The sequence below is a fragment of the Polistes fuscatus genome, unplaced genomic scaffold (assembly GCF_010416935.1).
Source record: "Polistes fuscatus isolate 324 unplaced genomic scaffold, CU_Pfus_HIC Scaffold26, whole genome shotgun sequence".
NCBI classification, from domain to species: Eukaryota; Metazoa; Arthropoda; class Insecta; order Hymenoptera; family Vespidae; genus Polistes; species Polistes fuscatus.
This window is the reverse complement of record NW_025113103.1, coordinates 655,639-676,499: the sequence shown is the minus strand read 5'-3', so window position 1 is coordinate 676,499 and position 20,861 is coordinate 655,639. Positions and strand designations below refer to the sequence as shown.

Here is a 20,861-nt window from a genome sequence, read left to right as displayed (position 1 = left end):
TTATTATATAATTATATTTATTTAAAATATGTGAATATCTAAATTAACGCTTTAACGACCGCACGTTTACGCAGTCAAACGTCGTCAGGGGCCGATAAAAAAAAAAGAAAAAAATAGGCATTAATTACCTATAATCAAAGACGTGACAATGAATATGAAGCCAATAGCAGTATCCACAATTGTTTACATTTGTAAATTATCACAGAAAGAGTGTGTTACTGGCCAAAAAATTTCGGCGGTAGCATCACACACATGTTGTGTGAGCGGTCGTTAAAGTGTTAATATCTATTAATTATCTATATTATACATTTATCTATAGGTAGATAATCGTTCCTAGTAAAATCCTAACTGTTACTGATATCGATAACTTGATTTTTTCGTTCTTTTCTCGTTCTTCTCACTCAAATTCGATATGAAGAAAAATATATTGTTATACGTTTGACGATTTCATGTATGTATATGAATAGTATATGTGTGTGTGTGTCTATCGATAGATACCGAGCTCTTTCTCTTTGGTTTGATTGATCTACAATGAATTTTCTCTACCTAGTAACATCTCTACCATCAACCATCCCCTATCCCCTCCCCCGTCCCTTCCATCGTTCGTATCTCGTAAAAAGCGATGTTCTCTTGTCCAAAAAAACCGTAAGAGAGAAATAGAAAGAGAATGATGATACTACTACTACACTAATACCACCACTATCACTGTTATACTCTTTGAGCTGTTTGAATGAGCACTGGACTATTTCGAATAACCATTTGTACCGATATCGTATCGTTCAACGCTACCTACAGTTGTAATATTCTCTTTGAAATCGCTTTTCCTGATCTTTTGCTATAGCTGATTTGCTTTCTCTAAACTCCCACTCTGCTCCCCCCCTTCCCTCTCTAGCTTTATCTCATCCAAACGGTTTTTTCTCTCTCTCTGTAAACAGAATAATTCATAATGTCTCGTTAAAGAGATGATATTTTGATACTTTTAATTGAACAAATGATCTTTTTCTCTTTATCCACTTTGTGTTCTTCTTGGATTTGTATTTAAACGATCTGAAAGAAATGAAGTTTCAACGATAAGATATTATCAATAATGTATTTTAATTCATTTATAAAATCACGTGAAAACTTTAGATTTATCCCTATTTGATATAAAAACAAAAATTGAGATCAAAGTTGATTTTCCACGAATACTGAGATTCGCCATTTTGGATGTTTTTGTGGTCGTACAAATAAGGTCAGTCAATTTCTACGTGTCATCGTACGATCTGAAAGGAATGAAGTTTCAATGATAAGATATTATCAATAATGTATTTTAATTCATTTATAAAATCACGTCAAAACTTTAGATTTATCCCTATTTGATATAAAAACAAAAATTGAGATCAAAGTTGATTTTCCACGAATACTGAGATTCGCCATTTTGGATGATTTTGTGGTCGTACAAATAAGGTCAGTCAATTTCTGAGAAGATATATATGTTATACACATACGTGTCATCGTACGATCTGAAAGAAATGAAGTTTCAACGATAAGATATTATCAATAATATCTTAATATATTATATTATTTATTTATTATATTATAAATATATATAAATAAATAATATATTAATATATATTATATTATTTATTATATTATAATATAAATAAAACTTTAGATTATCCCTATTTAATATAAAAACAAAAATTGAAATCAAAGTTGATTTTCCACGAATACTGAGATTCGCCATTTTGGATGATTTTGTGGTCATACAAATAAGGTCAGTCAATTTCTGAGAAGATATATATGTTATACACATACGTGTCATCGTACGATCTGAAAGAAATGAAGTTTCAATGATAAGATATTATCAATAATATCTTAATATATTATATTATTTATTTATTATATTATAAATATATATAAATAAATAATATATTAATATATTTTATATTATTTATTATATTATAATATAAATAAAACTTTAGATTATCCCTATTTAATATAAAAACAAAAATTGAGATCAAAGTTGATTTTCCACGAATACTGAGATTCGCCATTTTGGATGATTTTGTGGTCATACAAATAAGGTCAGTCAATTTCTGAGAAGATATATATGTTATACACATACGTGTCATCGTTTTGCTACTCGTGACTCATTATAGATTTTCGACAGAGATGTTCCCTGAGAGAGCGAATGACGTCACGCGAAATTTCGAATCGCGTTTATCGGAAAGCCAGCAACAGTTCGCCACCACCACCAGAGTAGTGTCCTTTCCGATAAGATACAAGCTGAATAATACCGTTGTACCGATCTCTTCGTTTTAGATGATATATATCCCGTACAGACAATGATAGGTCTATGATGATGATGGTAGTGGTGGTTGTGGTGGTTGTGTGGTGGTCGTGGTGGTCGTGGTATTTGTTACCGCTGTTCTATTGTTGTATCGATGTTGGGGATGTGTGTATACGTGTGTCCTAGGTAACAATAAATTTTTTCGAGATTTGTATAGGCTTTTTTCTCACCACACATTTCATAAATTCGTGTTTGCTGTGTATGTGTGTGAGTGTATTTCTAGGGATGTATAATTTTCGGGCACCTGCACCACTCTGACGTTGTTCTATTTTTGTATGGCTGACCCATTGCGACCTAACTATATAAAACATCTTTCTCAAAAGACAGAAAGAAAATAGGATTGAATAAAAAAAAATATATATATATATTTTTAACAATGTTAGTGGTTTGAACAAAAAATATTACGAATAAAGAATAAAGGTATAGCAAAATTGTTAAGGTCATGGTAAATACATTATTTGGTTACAATATATGTTAAAATTTGTGAAGTTATACTTCTTTTTATGAAATACGAATTTTTACATTTACGTGTAGTAGAAATGCGTGTGCGAGTCCACGCTTACGTTTTTTTATTTGTCTCTTATTTAATGTTATCGACTATGCGTCTTATCTGTATATAGGAAAGGCATTGACAATATTTACAAAGTAGCCGATAGTACGGTAAACCACGTCTCTCTTTCTTCAGTTGGTTCCTTGTACTCGGAATATGAGTCACGTATTTAGTGCATGCGTGTGTACGTGCGTGTGCGTGGAGGTAAAGGAAGAAGAAAGAAGGTCACTTTGTTCCTTTTGGTATTGTCATTCGAATGTACATAACAAAATCCTTGATAAGATATCTTTCTCATTCAAAGTAAACTATATATAGATTCACGTATTATATATATATTAAAATTGTACTCAACTTTCAAAAAGAACAAAATTAATCAAGTCTACCGCACTTACATAGAAAAGAAAAAAAGTATTCCACGATAAGATAACTTCCTCCACCCCTCTACCACTTCTTCAAAATATATATATTATAATAACATATGTGTTGAAAGAAATAGAAACTATTTGAAATGATTTTATTATATACGATTTGATATTCGCTTTTGGTTTTCTTTTGTTTGTACAGGTTCGCAACCGCAAATGATGATGATGATGATGATGATGATGATTCGTCGTCGTCAACGAGAGAATAAACTTCGGGTTATTTCCGGTTCTCTGAGTGTTCACGTTCTTTCGGAAATTAAAACGCGTGCCCAAAGCCCCTTATCATTCTCCTGTCCGGTGTACAATCGTCAAACGACTGGACGGAGAACTGATAAGGGCCCGAGGGTCACAGAATCATCATGAAGAGAAAGAAATTCCATAGATCTTCAAAATGGCGTCGTACGTGTTCCCGGAAGAAATACACGAAGAAGGGGGTCAAACTCTAGTGTCGGTTAAGGAAAATAAAAAAGAAATAATCTACATGTAATAATAGTATTATACATTTTTTATATTAATAGTCCCAATAAGAGGAAGGTTCATCGATAAATTATGACAGAAAAATTTACTTTGTTCGTTATGTACAAGATTTGCATAGACAATTAAATTTGAAATTAAATTATTATATAAATGAAATTAAATTATTATATAAATAAAATTAAATATATAACTGTTTATATAAACTAAACAATGTATTATATATATATATAAATAAAAAGAATTCTTCGAATACATTATTGGGACCGATCACGGATGTGATCATTGTTTTCATATGTAATTATTTCTTTTTCTTTTAATTTTATTAAAAATTGTTGCGCATATGTCTAATGAGCTATCATTTGCTAGAAAAATATAGCGATATATCGTCTTCAACGTGATGTTTTTCATTTTTTTTCACGTACCAACATAATAAAATATACTAAATCTCTGTCCTTGCATGTTAATTTCATCTTCTTTTCTTATCAATCTCTTGTTTGATAATTCAGTTAATTGTAGGAAGAATAAAGTTTCTCTTCTCTTTGTTTAATGCTTATACGTGATTTTCTTTCTCTTTAAAGTAAAACTTTGAAATACACTTAACCGAATTTATACTTATTAACAAGCGATTTACTAAGTTTCTGAATGATGGTGTTCTACGTTTATTAGTATCATTTAATTGGCCAATGAGTTATGTTGAAATGATTGATAATTTATATGTAAGATTTCGTTTATAGTTAACACTTATTGTTAGTATTTATAATCGAACATTGTTAATACTTTATATTTAAATAAAAATATATATATATCTAATAATATAAATAAATGTCTGATCTCTAACATTTTATTATAATAAATAAACATGTACAAAAATACTTATACATATTATATATATGTATTATTCTCTAATGTATTAATACTTTTATATATATATGTCTTTATCTTCTCATGTCTGCCTCAAGAATTACTAAGCTTTTCGTTAAAGAAAAATTTGTATTACACGTTGTAAAATTATATAAACTAACAGTTAAGAGGCATACGCTACTGTTAAATTATATCAAAATGATGCATTAATAAAAATATTTACAAAAATAATTTAGGCACAGTTGACATACTAATAATTAATAAATCTCGATAATAGTTAATAACAATTAATATATATGTTAATAAGTAATATATGTCTCTTTGCATTCTTCCTTTTATAGATTTCGAATCACCTTCCTACAAATACCTCATGCCTATCCAATACTACCAAAGAGGTCCTGTCTTTTTACCACCCCTCTGGAGTTAACAACACACGGTTTGTATTTTTTTCGAACCCATCCATTTAACTAACCGTGCCCACGTTCTTCCTTAACTTTAATAATCTGACGGAAACTAATAAACTAACGTGGCCAAGCCGCGTTGACTTATACAATAATTTAATTAACTGTTTTTACGTGGTCGTACTTTTCGACCAGACCTGCCTAATTTCGTAATTAGGATTAAGTCGTATAATTTTTCTTTTCGGTGATCCCTCGTCCAATCTCATAGTCGGATTTTGAACGATCATTATTTGTGGTTGTTTGACATCATTGTCTTTCTCTGCCATGAAATGAGTTACCTCGATTAATTCTATACCAGGTATATTTTTTACTATAGTTCCATTCGAAATAATGGGAGTCATTGTTACAGGTCGTTGTTCAACTACTTTTGGTAAAATTATTGGATTTTTTATACTATTGGAGGCTAATTTTTTATTTGCTATATCCGGAAGTAAGGTTGGCAAAGTTTTTATTGAAAGAGTATTAGTTGATCCCGTTGTATCGATCGAATCATTATTCACAGATATTATTTTGGTTCCTAATACCACGCCATTGCCTAAATTAATAAATAAAATAAATTTAACATTTAATATTTAAACATTTAATTATTAAACATAGAAATATTAATAATTTCGTTTATCATCATACCTTTTTGCATCTCTTTCGTAACTGGGCAATCTTTGTGCGCGAGTAATAAAGTTTTCAATCTTGTCAACTCGTTACGCAAAGCTTTAGCTTCTGATTCTAAAATTGAATTAGTTTCATTAACCTTGGTTATAGTTTTTTGTAAATGCTGAACCCAAGCTTTACGCTTCTCCCTAGCACGCATCGAACTTGCGCGATTACGTTCAAGAAGATCTTTTTTTCTATGTTGGTCAATGTTTTGTTTGGAATTTTCTTCTTTAGAAGGTTGACCGAAATTATCTCGTACAGCCGTAATTGTTTCGGGAGATTTTTCATTTTTAGTGTTTACTTTCTTCGTTAGAATTTGCTGTAGTTTCTATAGTTAAGTAAAAAATATATAACTTCGTTTTTTCTTAATTATTAATAATTTATATATATTATATATTTTTGTTTGCGTAAATAAATTATATATTACCATTTTCGCAAAAGTCATTTTGGATGGTAGAACTTTCTTAGATTCCGAAATTGGAATATTGATTCGTGGAAGTTCTGATCGCATCAGAATATTTTGTTGTTTTGTGTGTTCGATTGTAGAAACATGAGAAGGAGATGTGTTAGACGATTGCGAAGATTCGTATATTGGATTGGCAGAAAGTTGCATTAATTTACCATCCGCTGTTTTCAAGAGTAATTCAACTTCTTCTCCGTTTATTGATCTGTATGAAATGTTATTCGATTATTATAGAATTGATTTTACAGTTATTGTAGAATCATAATAAATTTTGTAATAATAGGTCGTTCCTTACAATTTTGAAGAAGATTGTTGCATTACTCTTTTAGGAGTAACGGACACATTTAAATGTTGCAGTACGATACTCTCTGCGTGTAGAGCTGTAGTTTTGGAAGACGCAAGTGTATTCTCCTTTATAAAATGAGATTCGTTTAATTGAAGATTTACATCGGAATAAGTTTGAGTTCCAACTGTTGATTTTTCTTTGGACGTCGTAGGCTTCCCTATTACTGTTATAGGAGTAGAACATTCTTGGTTAGTTTCAGAAAGAATATGAGTACCATCGGACAATACATCTGCGATATTTGGAAATATGTGAGGTGTATGTAACGTGTCATCAGTAGTTTCCACCTAAAAGTTACTTTCATTAAGTTATTAAGAATATGTCTAAAAAAATGAGTCTATGAATGTTTTTACCTCTCCAGGTACTGTAAGCGTTCCAGTATTCCTTGCTTCGACTGCTCTTCGAAAAGTCTCTTCGAAAGGATTAACATTTTGTAAATCTTGAAATAATCCAACTTCTTCGCAGTTACGAATAAATCTAGTTGGAGTCGGTGTTTGATCAACTGCATATATATATATATATAATAAAACATTAATGCTAATTTATAATATTATTTGTCGACATATGTATACCTGATAACATAATTTTATGTATTTCTCCTATAATATTTAAACTTTACCTACAAATCCTGAATTTTTGTCATTGTTTTCTAGATTTAATACCATGTCGTGCTTCTTTCTATGAATTGCTAAATGATCTTCATCAGTGAAACTCTAAAAACAAAAATATGTAAAATATGTAAAAAAATAGGAAAATGTTAAACTGATATTATTTTTAGCATTTACATAAGAATTGTTTATGCAACTTCTCTTATTGAACTTACCATATTGCAACCTGGTGACGTGCAAATAAAATGTTTCTCAACATCGCTCATAATTACTATGATAACTTTTTTTATTTTTATCTCAAACAGATTTAAACTGTAAGAGTTAATAAAATAACGATTTAACATTCACAAGTGATACAACGATACATCGATAACAAATAATAATGATATCACTGAAGATACGTCGATTATTGTTTTATTTGAAATCGTATACATTTTAATTGAAACTCGAATAATACGAAAGTAATAAGGATACAATATCAAATATTCGATAATAAAAACTTGGATGTAAAATGTTCATCACTGATCTTTTTTGACAGAACACTGCAATGGTTATGATCATTTTTAAATACGCTATAAAAAACATTATCGTGCTGCCATCTAGTGTTTATAAAAAATATTAATTTTTCTTAGTCGGTAAAGAAGAAAACCTCAAACATTTATCTTAGGAGTGAATCCATCTTTAAAGTTCTACTATTGATCGCTAGAGTGCGCTATGTACCAAGATCGATTAAAAAATTGGCGCAACCTACATTATCGACTTTAATAGAAAAAAGGTTTATTTATGACAAAAAAAATGAAATCCAGTTAGTCGATAAATGTTATTATAGAGAGTAAGAGAAGATACATATCATATATAATGATTAATAAAAGATTATCTTTTAAATGTATCGTAAAATATACTATAATTTCCATTGGACAATTTGACCTATCTTTCGAACGAAGTGAAACCGCATGTTGAAGAAAACGGATTGTTTTCTTCGAACGATTCTGACTTTCTATGAAAGTAAGTTTCGGGATTTGCGGGCTCGCGGTCAGTGTATCAAATAGACACGATCGTATTACAAGGTACAGTAGAAACTAAAAATAAAATAAATAAAATAAAAAAAAAACACGACAGAAGAAATAAATCTTGTTATTATTTATTTGGTCAATAATTTGTATAATAAATATTCTCAGTAATATAATAAATATTTGTTGTTTTTAAACAAAAAATAACTGACCTAATAAATATGGAAAGAAATTTGAAATGATCACGCGTGAAAACATTTAGAAATATCCAGATTATTGCTAGATATTTAATTACACGTGTAAATAGAAATGTAACGAAATAAGAGAAAATAAAAATTTTGTGTAGAGTTCTGTTGTGGTCCATCGATAGAGAGTGAGAAGCAGGAGAAGGGCCCATGGAGAACAGGCTACATGGAGACACAAACTACAAACACACACACATATACACATAGACAGATAGAGAACGAAGAGAGTGGTGTCTCGGATGCTGATGTGTTTCTGTTCCTCATCAGTAGTCACTCGCGTTCCGCGGTGGTCTATTCACAAATTCCTTCGTTCATTTGTCGAGAGAACATTTTTATCCCTCCCCTTTCCTCCTTCATCACTTAAGAAAAAAGAAAATCAAATTGTACCTTAATTCGATCGTAATAATTACTTATTTTCTTTTTCTAACATAATTTATCGTCACAGTGATCTCGAATTCTTACTTCATTTTACTTTATTTTTGAGTACACACACAAACACACACAATGTATGTGTAATATAAGCAAGTATACTAAAGTACATAACGTTAAGTAAGAAAAAGAAAAGTGTTCGGTGTGAAAACTTAACGAGAAAGTGTGCGAGAGAGAGAGAAAGAGTAGAAAATAAAAAAACGATGATTCGTCTATCACCTTTTGTTTTTTGCGTACGGTTGTGAAAAGAGAGAAGGATCACTAAAACGCTCGAGTTTGGCCGTGATCTTGATAGTTGGTATTTCTTTCGATATTCAGTTCCCGTGTCGGCGACCTTGATCTCGTTAGAAATCCAGGTGAGACACTACGAGAAGGCTTTAAAGTTCTATAGGATTATTATACTTCGCGTTTTTGTACTCTGTGTGCAGCCTCATGCACGTTTTTTTTTTCTTTAATTAATAACAATCTAGTGGTTTTTAAATTAAACTGATTGCACAGTATGCAATAACACACTAAACACAGTCGCGTAGAAACCAAATTATACGAACTAATTTTTAAGCTAATATATTATGAAATAAATGATGTGTATTTATAATACAAATATAAATATGTATTATAAGTGGTCAGTATTATATAAATTAGTACAAACTTATATTATTTATTTAATATGGGCATAACTTCAAGGGATAGTTTTAGTACGCTAATGATATCTATAATTAAATAATTCATTTTTCTTAAATGCGTGATTAGCAGAATATATTAGCATACATTGTATTTAAAATACTTATACATACGTAAGAAAAATTCAAATGCTGTTGAGAAAACGCACGTGTATATTAGCTTAAAGTATTTTTGTTTCTTACGAAGAATATGAAGATTGTTTCGATAATCAGGTTCATCGATTATTATCAATAATTTAGTATTTTAATCAAAGAATATCTAATTATAAAGATTGTACGAGTTTGTGCTTAAGGTTTGTGCTTATACTTCATGTGCGTGTAAGGTTTGTGCTTATACTTCATTTTTCCAATGTCGAACAACACGGAATTGGGAAACGTTATACTTCCGCGAGCAAATTATAATTTATTATAAGAGAATAGTTAGGTTTAAGAGGTAATCAAAAAAGGAAAGATGAAAATTATCCGTAATTCTAGGCGTGCGGTTTTTGTTACAGTTCAATAAAACAGGTCGATCGATATTAATCGCGATATCGTTGCGTACGGTACAATTGGATTAGCGATGGGATCGAACAACTCTCGATATATTATTATTATTTTCTAATTAATTGTTCTCTTAAATACTTCTAACACAAATATTCATTAATTTATATTATAAGAAAAAAAATTACATATTCCTTAAACACAAATCTTCTTTCAAATCCATACCACGCGTGAATATTGTGCTCGAATTAAAAAAAAGTTTCTTTCGTATTTTCCTGATAAATATAATAACTTTAGAAGGAAAGGAAAAAAGAATAAAATAAAACTTGTTGCACTTTTCCATTAAAATAGGAGAAAACTTTTTTATTCGACTACTATAAAAGAAGATAAAAAGGAAAAAGGAATGTTAGCGCGCGTATTAGATTAAATTCATTAGACAAGTTTGGAAACTCTAAGATTGGAGAAAGCCTTTTCCTTCCTTTCGTTAGTTCTAATAAATAAACAATCAGAGACACTTCGAATTTACATTGGACGAATTGCAGAGAGAAAGAGATAGATAGAAGGGGGAGGATGAAAGGGTGGTGGGGGGTGGTGGAATCATTACAAACGAATGGCTTCGTTGTCAAAGTCGAAAGTTACCGGTTAACTTTCACTAATAACTAAAGGTACATGAGACGAGGAAGGTCTGGAGGGAGGGGGGGTTGAATTGAGAAGGGAGAAGACGATTTGAACGTTACGAAGCATTAAAAGGCGTGCCACTTGTTTCGGTGGCCTGGTTTCGTGTCCCACTTTTGAATGGGACTGTACCTGAACGGCTTCGCCACGGTTCGTGAACTCGGCCGGTTTTAACGAGGAAGTACATATGTATAATAATATATACTTAAGTTTAAATTTTAGTATATATTTTTGGTTTTAGGATTATAACTAAATTCTTCCTATTTCTTTTTCTAACAGATAATAAGTTGCAAGATAAACGATTAAGCGATTAATCATAAATATTTACACTCGATCTATATAATAAATGAAGAACTTTCTTAATCCCAGTGTTGTTTTCAAACTCAACAGAAAATTATTAAGAAGTTTAGTGCATTAGTGTTCTTCAGTTTAGAGAAGAAACGTGTTAGGTGTAAATCGGTAATAATTGAGAGAATTGTGTTCGAAGAATAAATAAAACGGACGAAAAGTAACATGTTCGAGAGGACGTAAGTGAAAAAATAAAGCACGGTGAATGAGAGTGAATTGGCAAATCTTCATCGGTTGTTGGAGGAAAGAAATGGTTGCGTCCACATCGTCCTTCTTCATCCTTTTCGTCCTGATCGGTTTCGGTTTCGCCAATTATAGAAAAAACGATCGGTATCTCGAGAAATTTGGTAAGAAACATTCATCAAAATTTATATTTAAAATATAAAGTATACGTGGACGGGTTGAAAAGTTTTGAATTTCCTGAAAAAAACAATTAATTTTTTGAATTAGTTGAAAATATTTGAATAATATGTATATAATCACATATTTATAATCAATTAATTATAGCTATATTTCTATTAATCAGATTTTCCGGATAACGAAGAAACTTCGAACAATGTTAATCATCTTGACAACAACAGAAAAACGAGATTCTTCGATGAACTTGGTTGTAAGTTAATCATATTAATATTTTTCCTTAACACCTTCTTTCTTATTCTTTTATAATATCCTCGTATCAGATGGAAGAATTACGTGATTCGATCAATCATAGCTCGCATACCTATCTTACCTCAGTAGTATTTTATTGGCGTGAATTTTAAAATGTGTTTCACCGAAAGAGAAAGGCTACTCTATACTACTCGTAACTCTCTTCGAATGACAATGAATCTTCTCTTTTACTTTCGGATATGAGCCAACTATTCTTGTCAAAGTAAAAAAAGTAACAAAAAATTAAATAGAAAAAGAAATCTAATTTGTCTGTGAACGAGAAGTGTTTATGTAAATCTCTTTCAAAACAATTAATATGAAAGAGGTAAGATATATATAACACAGGGTGTCTTAATGTTGGAACCAAACGTTATAACTACGTATTTAATACTGACAATAAGGATTAAATAAATGAACAAGTTCATATAAATTTATGCCTGAAAATGGTTTTCTTGGAAACGTAAGCAATCATAATAACAATGCGGACGTAATCAACCATATTATACACGTATTATTATACTCAATGAATTCTCATACATAGTTACTACCGTCACTTGACTACACTAATAATAATATGGGTGTACACCTCTGGATTTCTCTAATATATAAACCTTTCATTCATGCACATCTTACTGAATCCACGTGGGTATTTATATATTTTATCCTCTCTCTCTGCTCTGCTGCCATAACGAAATAATAAATTGCTGTAGACACAATATGCGTAAGTTTAATATTATAACTCGTATTTACTTCCCCCTCCATCTATTTCTATCCCAGGATTATATAAAGAACGTATTAAATTGAATGCTAGTTCATTCAAGTCGTTGCTTGATGAATGGAGAGATAGATAATGAATGAATTATAAATATATTAATTATTCCTTTGATGAATATCAAACTTCCTCCTCTAACTATTCTGCAAATATAATATTTTTATGATAAAATGTGTGAGCTGAAACCGGATGTACTGCAAGACCGATTCAACCCTCGGCAGAAGCAGAGCAAGCTCTGCGTATCCGCCATGATACAAAAATCGAGCTAATATACTGGCAGTTCTATGAACTGCGTATCAGATATTAAGCTGATAAGAACAGATACTACACTTTGATCTTAGCTCAATGAGCCGAGAAGCGATATCGAAATACCTAAAATTCGATTTCATAACCTTTTTCATGTAGGAAAATGATTGGGAGAATAATGCGACACCCTGCGGTTGTTAGGAAGACTACTATTGTTAGGAACGGGGGATACTACCCTTCTATATTATACAGGGTGTCCAAAAAGGTTAGGATCAAACTAAAAATAGGTCATATAAAGTGATGTCAGAAAATGTTTTATTGAAAATATATACGCTTTTAAGAATAATTATGTTTTATTATGCTATTAAAAGATACGTATGTATGAAAATTATTGAAAACTATTATTAAAATTATCCTCATCGTCAGAAGTATCGCAAAAATAAATGATTTAAAATATAAAGCAACAATATATGTTTATAGAAATCGAACCACTATTGAGAGAGAAAAAAACGTAGAAATTTCGCGGTTCACAGTCGAGTTAACGAGGGACAACGAAATTGGAATCGTACTTGAAAGGCCACTTACCGAACGTTTACTTTCTACGAGAACTTATTTCAGGTATATTATAAATGATTTTTTTTTTTTTAATAAAACACGTACACAATAACCTAATCGATACGATCAAGTTAAACTAAAACTAATAATTATAAAATACTTGAAAAAGTATTATTATTATTAAAATCAATCATCGGAAAAAAAGTAATAAAAAAGAAAGGAAAAGGTTGTTAAGAATGAAAGAAGCAAGTATTTAAGTAATATGCTTAGGAGTCTCTTCGTGAAAAAAAAAAAATAAGAGTAGGGAGCCAATGCAAGACGAAGAGGTGACATCGGTTTGTCTTTGAGAAAGCCGATGTTGGTGAAAGCAGAGAGCAAGAGAGCACTAACAGCAGTAACAATAGCAGCAATGCCAGTCGTAGTAGCTTCCTTGGTGCTCAATCGAAACTCGAGACAGGAACGAGTACGAGTCGTCAATCCACGTGGAATATTCCCATAAGTGTTAAAATTAAAAATCTTTAACGTAAGATTATTTGGTGCTATCCAGTGATTAAATAACTTTCTATTTTATTTTGAGGAAAAATAAAATCAAAGAAACAAATATAAGAAGACGATTTATAATTTGAGAAAGTTCTTCGAGAGAGAGTTCGGATTAAAAAAATTCTTCGTCATGCATAAACCAATGAAAAAATATTTAGATAATATTATCTTACAGATACAAGAATTGATCTGTTAATTTATCTATGATAAGAAAAATCTATGATGAAGTCGAGTAACGAATATTTCGACATGATGAAGTTTAAAGAAGGATCATCGAAGTGAGGAATTATTGTCGAATCGTGTTCTTCACTTTCATTCATTCTTTCTATCCTTTTGTTTGTTCTTTTTTTCGATCATGAAGATCGTTGGATCGATCCTTTTAATTATCGTAACAGTCAATGCGATCGAACAGGTCCGTTACGACTTGCAGAACAAATTTTACAAACGTCCCAGTTCGTCCACGACTTGGAAACGGAGTCAATTGGATGTTAGATTAGACGATAGACGAATTGGTACAACTCAAAGATCGATCGTCTATCGACAAGATAAACGAAATAGACCATCGTCGATTATTTTCTTGGAAGACGACGTGAAAAGTGAATTGTTGGAAAATGGTAATAATCAAATGAAAAGAGAAAATTTCGAAGAAAGTGAAAGTAATAGTTTTATCGGGGATTCGTCTCAGAGTATAAGAAAGTTTGTACGCGAACATCGTGCTATCGAGAGTACTTTAAAAAATGTTGTACCATTGCCAACATCGGAGAAAAATAATTATCAATACGTTTCTAACTTTCCTTATTCGTCGCGTCGACCTATTAATGAAGAAAATCAAGAAGAAAATGACGATGACGTTAACGAAGAAGAAGAAGAAGAAGAAAATAACGAAGATCGTGATAATAATTATTCGTTGACTATCAACAACGAGGAAAGATACAATCGAAATCTACTCGATAATCGGAATGTTAATAAATTTGTAAATTCTTACGACGAATCACCTAACGTTGAAGAATTTTTAGAAGAAATTAAACGCAGAAGGAATAACGGTGATTTAGATAAACTTTTTGGAAGTAATTACAGACAAGGTAGAAGAAGGAAGTTGACCAGTCAACAACAAGGTGTCCTGTTGGTGGAAACACTCAGAAAGAAAAGAAATCAGAGCGACACTGATGATTATCGGGGACACTCTTCTTCGGATCTACAAAGTGGAATTATGGACATGTTAGGCAGAAGTATGTTTCTTAAAACAAAAAGAGAACAATAATAATAATTATTCTTTATTACATTTTTATCTTTGAAAATTAGAATTTTCATTTTAATATCACTCAACTGTTTCTTCAAACATTATTTCAAAAATTAAATCATATTTATTAAAATATCATTTGGGTTACTTCCGACATATAATTTTCTGTTCGAACGAAAAGTTAACAGGAAACGGATTCGAATTTCTATTCATAAAGATTTCGTAATTAGGAGAGAGGATAATTAGACACACCTTTAAGTAAACAATTGAATAAATCGATATATTATTATTATTATTATTACTTAAGCTTTTGAACTTTCGCGTTTGGTCACCGTTTGTTCACCGTTTGTCGAGAGTTCTAAATTTTCACTTACGAAATTGTGCTTCGAAACGAAAGCGTCTAGTGACTAGCATTTAACGAGTGAAACAGAGCAGAGGAAAATGGGATCTCTCAAAATGATGAACGAGATGATGAATGAGATGATGAACGAGATAATAACGTGACCATCTTTGTGTGAACAAGGAATACGAGAATTATTTTTTATTTTTTTTCAAAATATATTATTTCGATTTAAACGATATATTAAAAAGAAGAACATTTTCTTATGGAATTGGTGAAATTATTTTTGGTTTATATTGCAAATAATAATATCAAATAAAATTGTCTTACTATAGTATTATCTTCTTCTTCTTCTTGTTATTATTATTATTTAATATATTAATATATAATAATATATTTTAATATAAATAAAAATATATATTTTAATATATTAATATATAATAATATTATTTAATATAATAATATTATTTAATATATTAATATATAATAATATATTATTATTATATAAATAATAATTATATTATTATTATTAATATATTATTATTATTAATAATATAATTAATATATATTATATTATTATTATTATATTAATATATAATATTTTAATATTATATATTAATATTAAATATTATATATATATAATAATAATAATAATAATATAATTAATATAATTATTAATTTATTTTGTATTATTTGTTCACAGTGATACCACAAACGTGCAAATACAAGGGGACCAAATTTGAATGCGGTTTGAGTATAAGTTGTGTCCTGGCAGGCGGTAGACCAGTCGATTTGTGTTCAGGTGGATTAATTTGGAGTTGTTGCGTGGACGACGATGATATTCCAGAGAAAATACCAAAACCAAGTGTTGGATTACTTCAAAATGCCAGTGAGTTGAGAAAAATTTAGAATTATTTTTCATGAAATAAAAGTTTATTTAGAATAAACTTGATCGCATTAATAATGAAGTCATTAGCGAACACTTTCAATAAATAAAATCATACAGCTATTGACAATATGATTATCCAATGAGGATAGTCAGGCACGTGTGTCGTTAAGAAAACTTCCGTTAAGAAATAAAGCAAGCCAGGTAGCCTGATTTCTAGGAGTAGTCACATCCGAAATTGCACAATCGAATGTAGAGAGCAAACGGCCAGGTGAGACGTACCTGGCGACACTTTCAAAGACGGTCATTCACGGTTAGTTTCAGACGGAGGAGCTTTTTTTTTTCTGCCTACCATAAAACTTTGTGCGTGAATTTAATCGGAGAGCTCGCACCATGAAGTCATTTACTTCCTCGTGTTTTTAATTAGATAATAATTCATTTCTTTAATAATAATTTTCTTTTTTTCCATTGCTATTTACTGGGTCAGTATTTCTAACGAGCTCTTTTCCAGTCTACCGTAAAACTTTGTGCGTGAATTTAATCGAAGAGTTCGTACCATGTTTATTTTAAAAAAATATTTACAAAAATAAAGAAAAAATGAGTTAATAATTATTATTAAAGAAACACATCGTTTATCGACAAATTAAAGAAAAATTCAATATTGGAATTAATAATCGAAGAGAAATTCGTCATGTGGTCGAATGTGTTTGAACATAGCATTTTCGATAAATCTGGCGCATCAGCAACCCTACGTAGAAGACAACGTGCATATTTATGGTAACAATTTGAGACCAAGCAAGCCCACGTACATGGAAGATGTTCATAGACCAAGTTATTCCTACATCGTGAGCAATCCAAGCAAACCGAGTTGGCAACATCAACAACAACAACAACAACAACAACAGCAGCACGATCACGATCGTCCCTCTTACGTGACACGTCCCACAGTTTATCGACCACCTACAGTTCAATTTGATTATCCTCAGGACGAGTACGATTCGTCTTATCCTCAGTCCAACAATGGAATCCATGTGCCTGTCGATGATGTCTCAAACTCATTGGATTATTCACAATATCGTGGTAATCGAGAATCCGTATAACAAACAAATTGCAAGTGCACCCAATGCACAAACTATACCTCCTACTACCAAATATTCGAATATATGCGTGTATATGATTTTATTTCTTACTTTTCTTATTCCGAAACCAAAGACTGAGACCTATGGGACATATGAATAAAGACAATAATAAAAGAAAGTAGACAAAAGAGACGATATGAACAAAATCTGCAATGATCACGCTCGAGCACTAGTACTTTTTTTTCCTTTTCTTCGCTATTTTTCATGAAAAGTTTCCAATGCACGAAAATGCACTGTTAAAGAGACCAATGACAAATACGATATATTATATAAATATGGGACGATTCCTTGCACGCTCTCTTTAGCACGTTATGCTGCAACTGCACGAAATATTTTTTCCGATCGAATGGAATGAGAACATTTTTCAAGAGAAACGTTTCCAGTATTTATGGAAACACACTGATGGATCGTTTTAATTTGTCAAGCCTTCTTTTTATTCTTTTAATAAAATATTTTCATCGAATCAGTTAATTGTGTATTTTTTATATTTGTATTTTTAGGTTGTGGGGAACTTTACACGAGAAGTAATAGGATCGTTGGTGGACATAGTTCAAGTTTTGGAAGTCATCCATGGCAGGTTAGAAGAAAATAATCTAAAAATGTGTTTTGTATAGATGAAAAATTTGTTTCTATTATTATTATTTAAATAATTTTTCTAGGCTGCCATTATAAAGTCGGGATTCCTTACGAAGAAATTATCCTGCGGCGGTGCCCTATTGAACAACAGATGGGTCGTAACTGCAGCACACTGTGTTGCAACGTAAATACTTATTTACTATAATTTGTTCTCTAATACAGTATAACGTGTACGCACTATAATGTCTTTCTTCATTCAGGACACCGAACAACAATTTGAAAGTTCGACTAGGTGAGTGGGACGTGAGAGACGGCTCGGAGCGTTTGCTTCATGAAGAATTTAACATTGAAAGGAAGGAAGTATGTTAGAATATTTTTTATCGATAATGATACCAATATTAATTAATTGGGTTGCAACTAAGTGATTGCCGGCCAAAAAATTCGCAATCACTTAGTTGCCAACCCGACACACATATATATATAATATCATATAACAGGTTCATCCCCAATATTCACCTACGGACTTTCGAAACGATGTTGCTTTAGTGAAATTATCAAGGACTGTAGTGTTTAAGCAGCACATCGTACCAGTTTGCCTCCCGGCTAGAAATCTCAAGTTATCAGGTCGGACAGCAACCGTTGCTGGATGGGGAAGAACCAGACATGGTCAGAGCTCAGCACCTTCCGTATTACAGGAGGTCGACGTAGAGGTAAATTCAAATGACAAAAGATTGGATCATTATTAATACGTTGACTGCCGTGAAGATCACCGGTGACCTCCACAAATAATGCACTGAACACAATTATACAACTCCCTTTATATATCTGGTGTAAACAAAATTTCAACAAAATATTCATCCTATGATAAAAAATTCACGGGCAAATTACATGAAATTCGCGCGGCAGTCAAAACGTGTTAATAGTATTATTGAATTGAATTATTTTTGATTGAAATCATTTTTGTTTTCTTAGGTTATACCTAACGAAAGATGTCAAAGGTGGTTCAGAGCAGCTGGTAGACGTGAAACCATACACGATGTTTTTCTATGTGCCGGTTACAAAGAAGGTGGTCGAGATTCGTGTCAAGTGAGGAATTATTTTGTTAATTACAATAACTGAATTATTTTATTAATAAAACTTTATTTATATGATTTGTGTGTGTTTCCGTTTCAACAGGGAGATTCAGGTGGACCATTAACCATGTCCGTTGAAGGCAGACACGTGTTGATTGGTTTAGTGTCATGGGGTATTGGCTGTGGCCGCGAACACTTGCCTGGTGTATATACCAATATTCAGAAATTCGTGCCGTGGATAGACAAAGTTATGAGTTGAAAGATCTCACAGGAAAAATAACATTCTACCGTTCCTTTAAAAAAAGACGGGAAGGAAGGAAAAGAGAGAGTGTAAACGAAATACTCGAAAAAAAAATCGTGTAGTACGTAAACGCATGTAAAGTTACCAAAGCTACCACCATAAACTTTCAAAAAGAACATGCGAATGATGACGTCGAGAAAATCACGACGTTCTTCTGTGTGCGTGCAAGTATGTGTGTGTGCGTGTGTGCGTGAATCTGTGTGCAAAAGAAATATTCATTTATTATGAGTAAAAATATGTTTACCAACGGACGTAAGAATACTTGATGTAAATTATTTGCTAAGATGCATTTTTCATCTCGAAATATATTTAATTAATCTATCCTTTTATATATTGTTACGGAAAGAGTCCAAAAGCGATAGATATCAAATATAGATAAAGTAGGTTCCTTGAATAAAAAATTGCTTATTTATCAAGACAGAGAATACAGAAGAACATAGAAACTCACAAGTACCCTTTTTTATCTAACCAGACTCATCTTAGTTACATCCAGGACCACCAGTGAGCGATAGTAGGTACTTAACGTGATGACGGTAAAACTATTAAAGAATACAGTATTCTTTGATAATATATGATAGTATATGATATACTGTAAAAGAATTATAAATAATTATATTAAATTTTTAGCGTATAAAAATGTGTGTGCCTTCAGAAATGCGTATTAATATAACATACAAAATACATATATTTTAAAAAGTAGTCATGGCGTTCAAAAAGAAAAATATCTCCAAGATTTGTTGTTAAATCCAACGATGATCACCTGTAACAAAAAGCAAAATATATTAATCATAAAATCAAGTGATACAATAGCCTAACATATAAATCGTCCAATTGGCGATGCACTTTTCAATTGAAATCTCTATTTACTTTAATCTAATCTCTAATTACCGTAGCAATAAAATTAAATGTAAACTTAAATGTAAAAAAAAAATAATATCTATTAATTATTATGAATGTCTTTTAAACTGCTTTATATAGAAAAAAAATAGCAAATTTAATAAAATAAGAACACAGTAAAAAAGTTTAAAGATAAAACAAGAAAAGAGAAATTACTGTAATATTTACCGAACGTTATTTAAGTTTTAAAATTGAATAATACAAAAATTTTAATATTTCTGACTCTAACTAAACACATATGCATCTGTTAGACGATATAGACACAAATTTGGTGTCCCAAGGAGATGGAATGGTCCATCATCTCCAATTACAACTACAAATTAATGACGAGCAAGAATGTAATATAATAAAATATAAAATATGACTAGAGAGCTATTCTCGAAAAGTACGAATTTGAACCTTTGAAAATAACTCAACAGTCTGTGTAGTTGCCCTCTTCAGCCACAATTAAGTGGGGGCCTCTTCGGCATTAGCCTCTTCTTTCTTCATTCCCTGAAAACTGCATTGGACATTTTCTACGTGCAAGAAAGATAAGATCTTTCATACTACTTTAAACAAAATACCTCGTATTTTTGTATGATTTTAATAATTAATTATAAAAATTAATTGACGT

At 31.0% G+C, this 20,861-nt stretch overlaps 2 protein-coding genes, 1 long non-coding RNA gene and 1 other non-coding gene across 5 annotated transcripts in view; 2 read left to right on the top strand and 2 right to left on the bottom strand.

The window, feature by feature from the left end:
- The window catches only part of LOC122518841, a 95,850-nt gene extending 92,084 nt beyond the window's left edge, over nt 1-3,766 (top strand). Inside the window, exon 7 of the long non-coding RNA XR_006304164.1 lies at nt 3,447-3,766. This is a non-coding gene — a long non-coding RNA (uncharacterized LOC122518841). The remainder of the gene's footprint in view (nt 1-3,446) is intronic.
- Nucleotides 3,767-4,975: 1,209 nt separating this feature from the next.
- On the bottom strand, nt 4,976-7,713 carry LOC122518840 (cyclic AMP-dependent transcription factor ATF-2). Of its 2 annotated transcripts, none has more exons than XM_043637966.1 (7): nt 7,384-7,713; nt 7,133-7,273; nt 6,914-7,062; nt 6,513-6,847; nt 6,182-6,422; nt 5,731-6,082; nt 4,976-5,638 (listed from the first exon to the last, which is right to left on the bottom strand). In XM_043637966.1, the coding sequence occupies exons 2-7, from the start codon at nt 7,140-7,142 to the stop codon at nt 5,214-5,216; spliced, it is 1,512 nt and encodes a 503-aa protein (XP_043493901.1). In that variant the 5' UTR covers nt 7,143-7,273; nt 7,384-7,713; the 3' UTR covers nt 4,976-5,213. The 2 variants fall into 2 exon arrangements, with proteins under 2 accessions (XP_043493901.1, XP_043493900.1); XM_043637965.1 differs by having other exon boundaries at nt 7,180-7,273.
- Nucleotides 7,714-12,624: 4,911 nt separating this feature from the next.
- LOC122518843 lies at nt 12,625-12,817 on the bottom strand. Its single transcript, XR_006304167.1, has one exon. It is a non-coding gene; the product is annotated as a U2 spliceosomal RNA (small nuclear RNA).
- A 1,334-nt stretch (nt 12,818-14,151) lies between these two features.
- Nucleotides 14,152-19,354, top strand: LOC122518679. Its single transcript, XM_043637710.1, has 10 exons — nt 14,152-14,646; nt 14,722-15,025; nt 16,080-16,265; nt 16,980-17,342; nt 17,902-17,978; nt 18,061-18,161; nt 18,238-18,337; nt 18,475-18,687; nt 18,950-19,063; nt 19,154-19,354. The coding sequence occupies exons 1-10, from the start codon at nt 14,152-14,154 to the stop codon at nt 19,307-19,309; spliced, it is 2,109 nt and encodes a 702-aa protein (XP_043493645.1). The 3' UTR covers nt 19,310-19,354.
- The last annotated feature ends 1,507 nt before the right edge of the window (nt 19,355-20,861 follow it).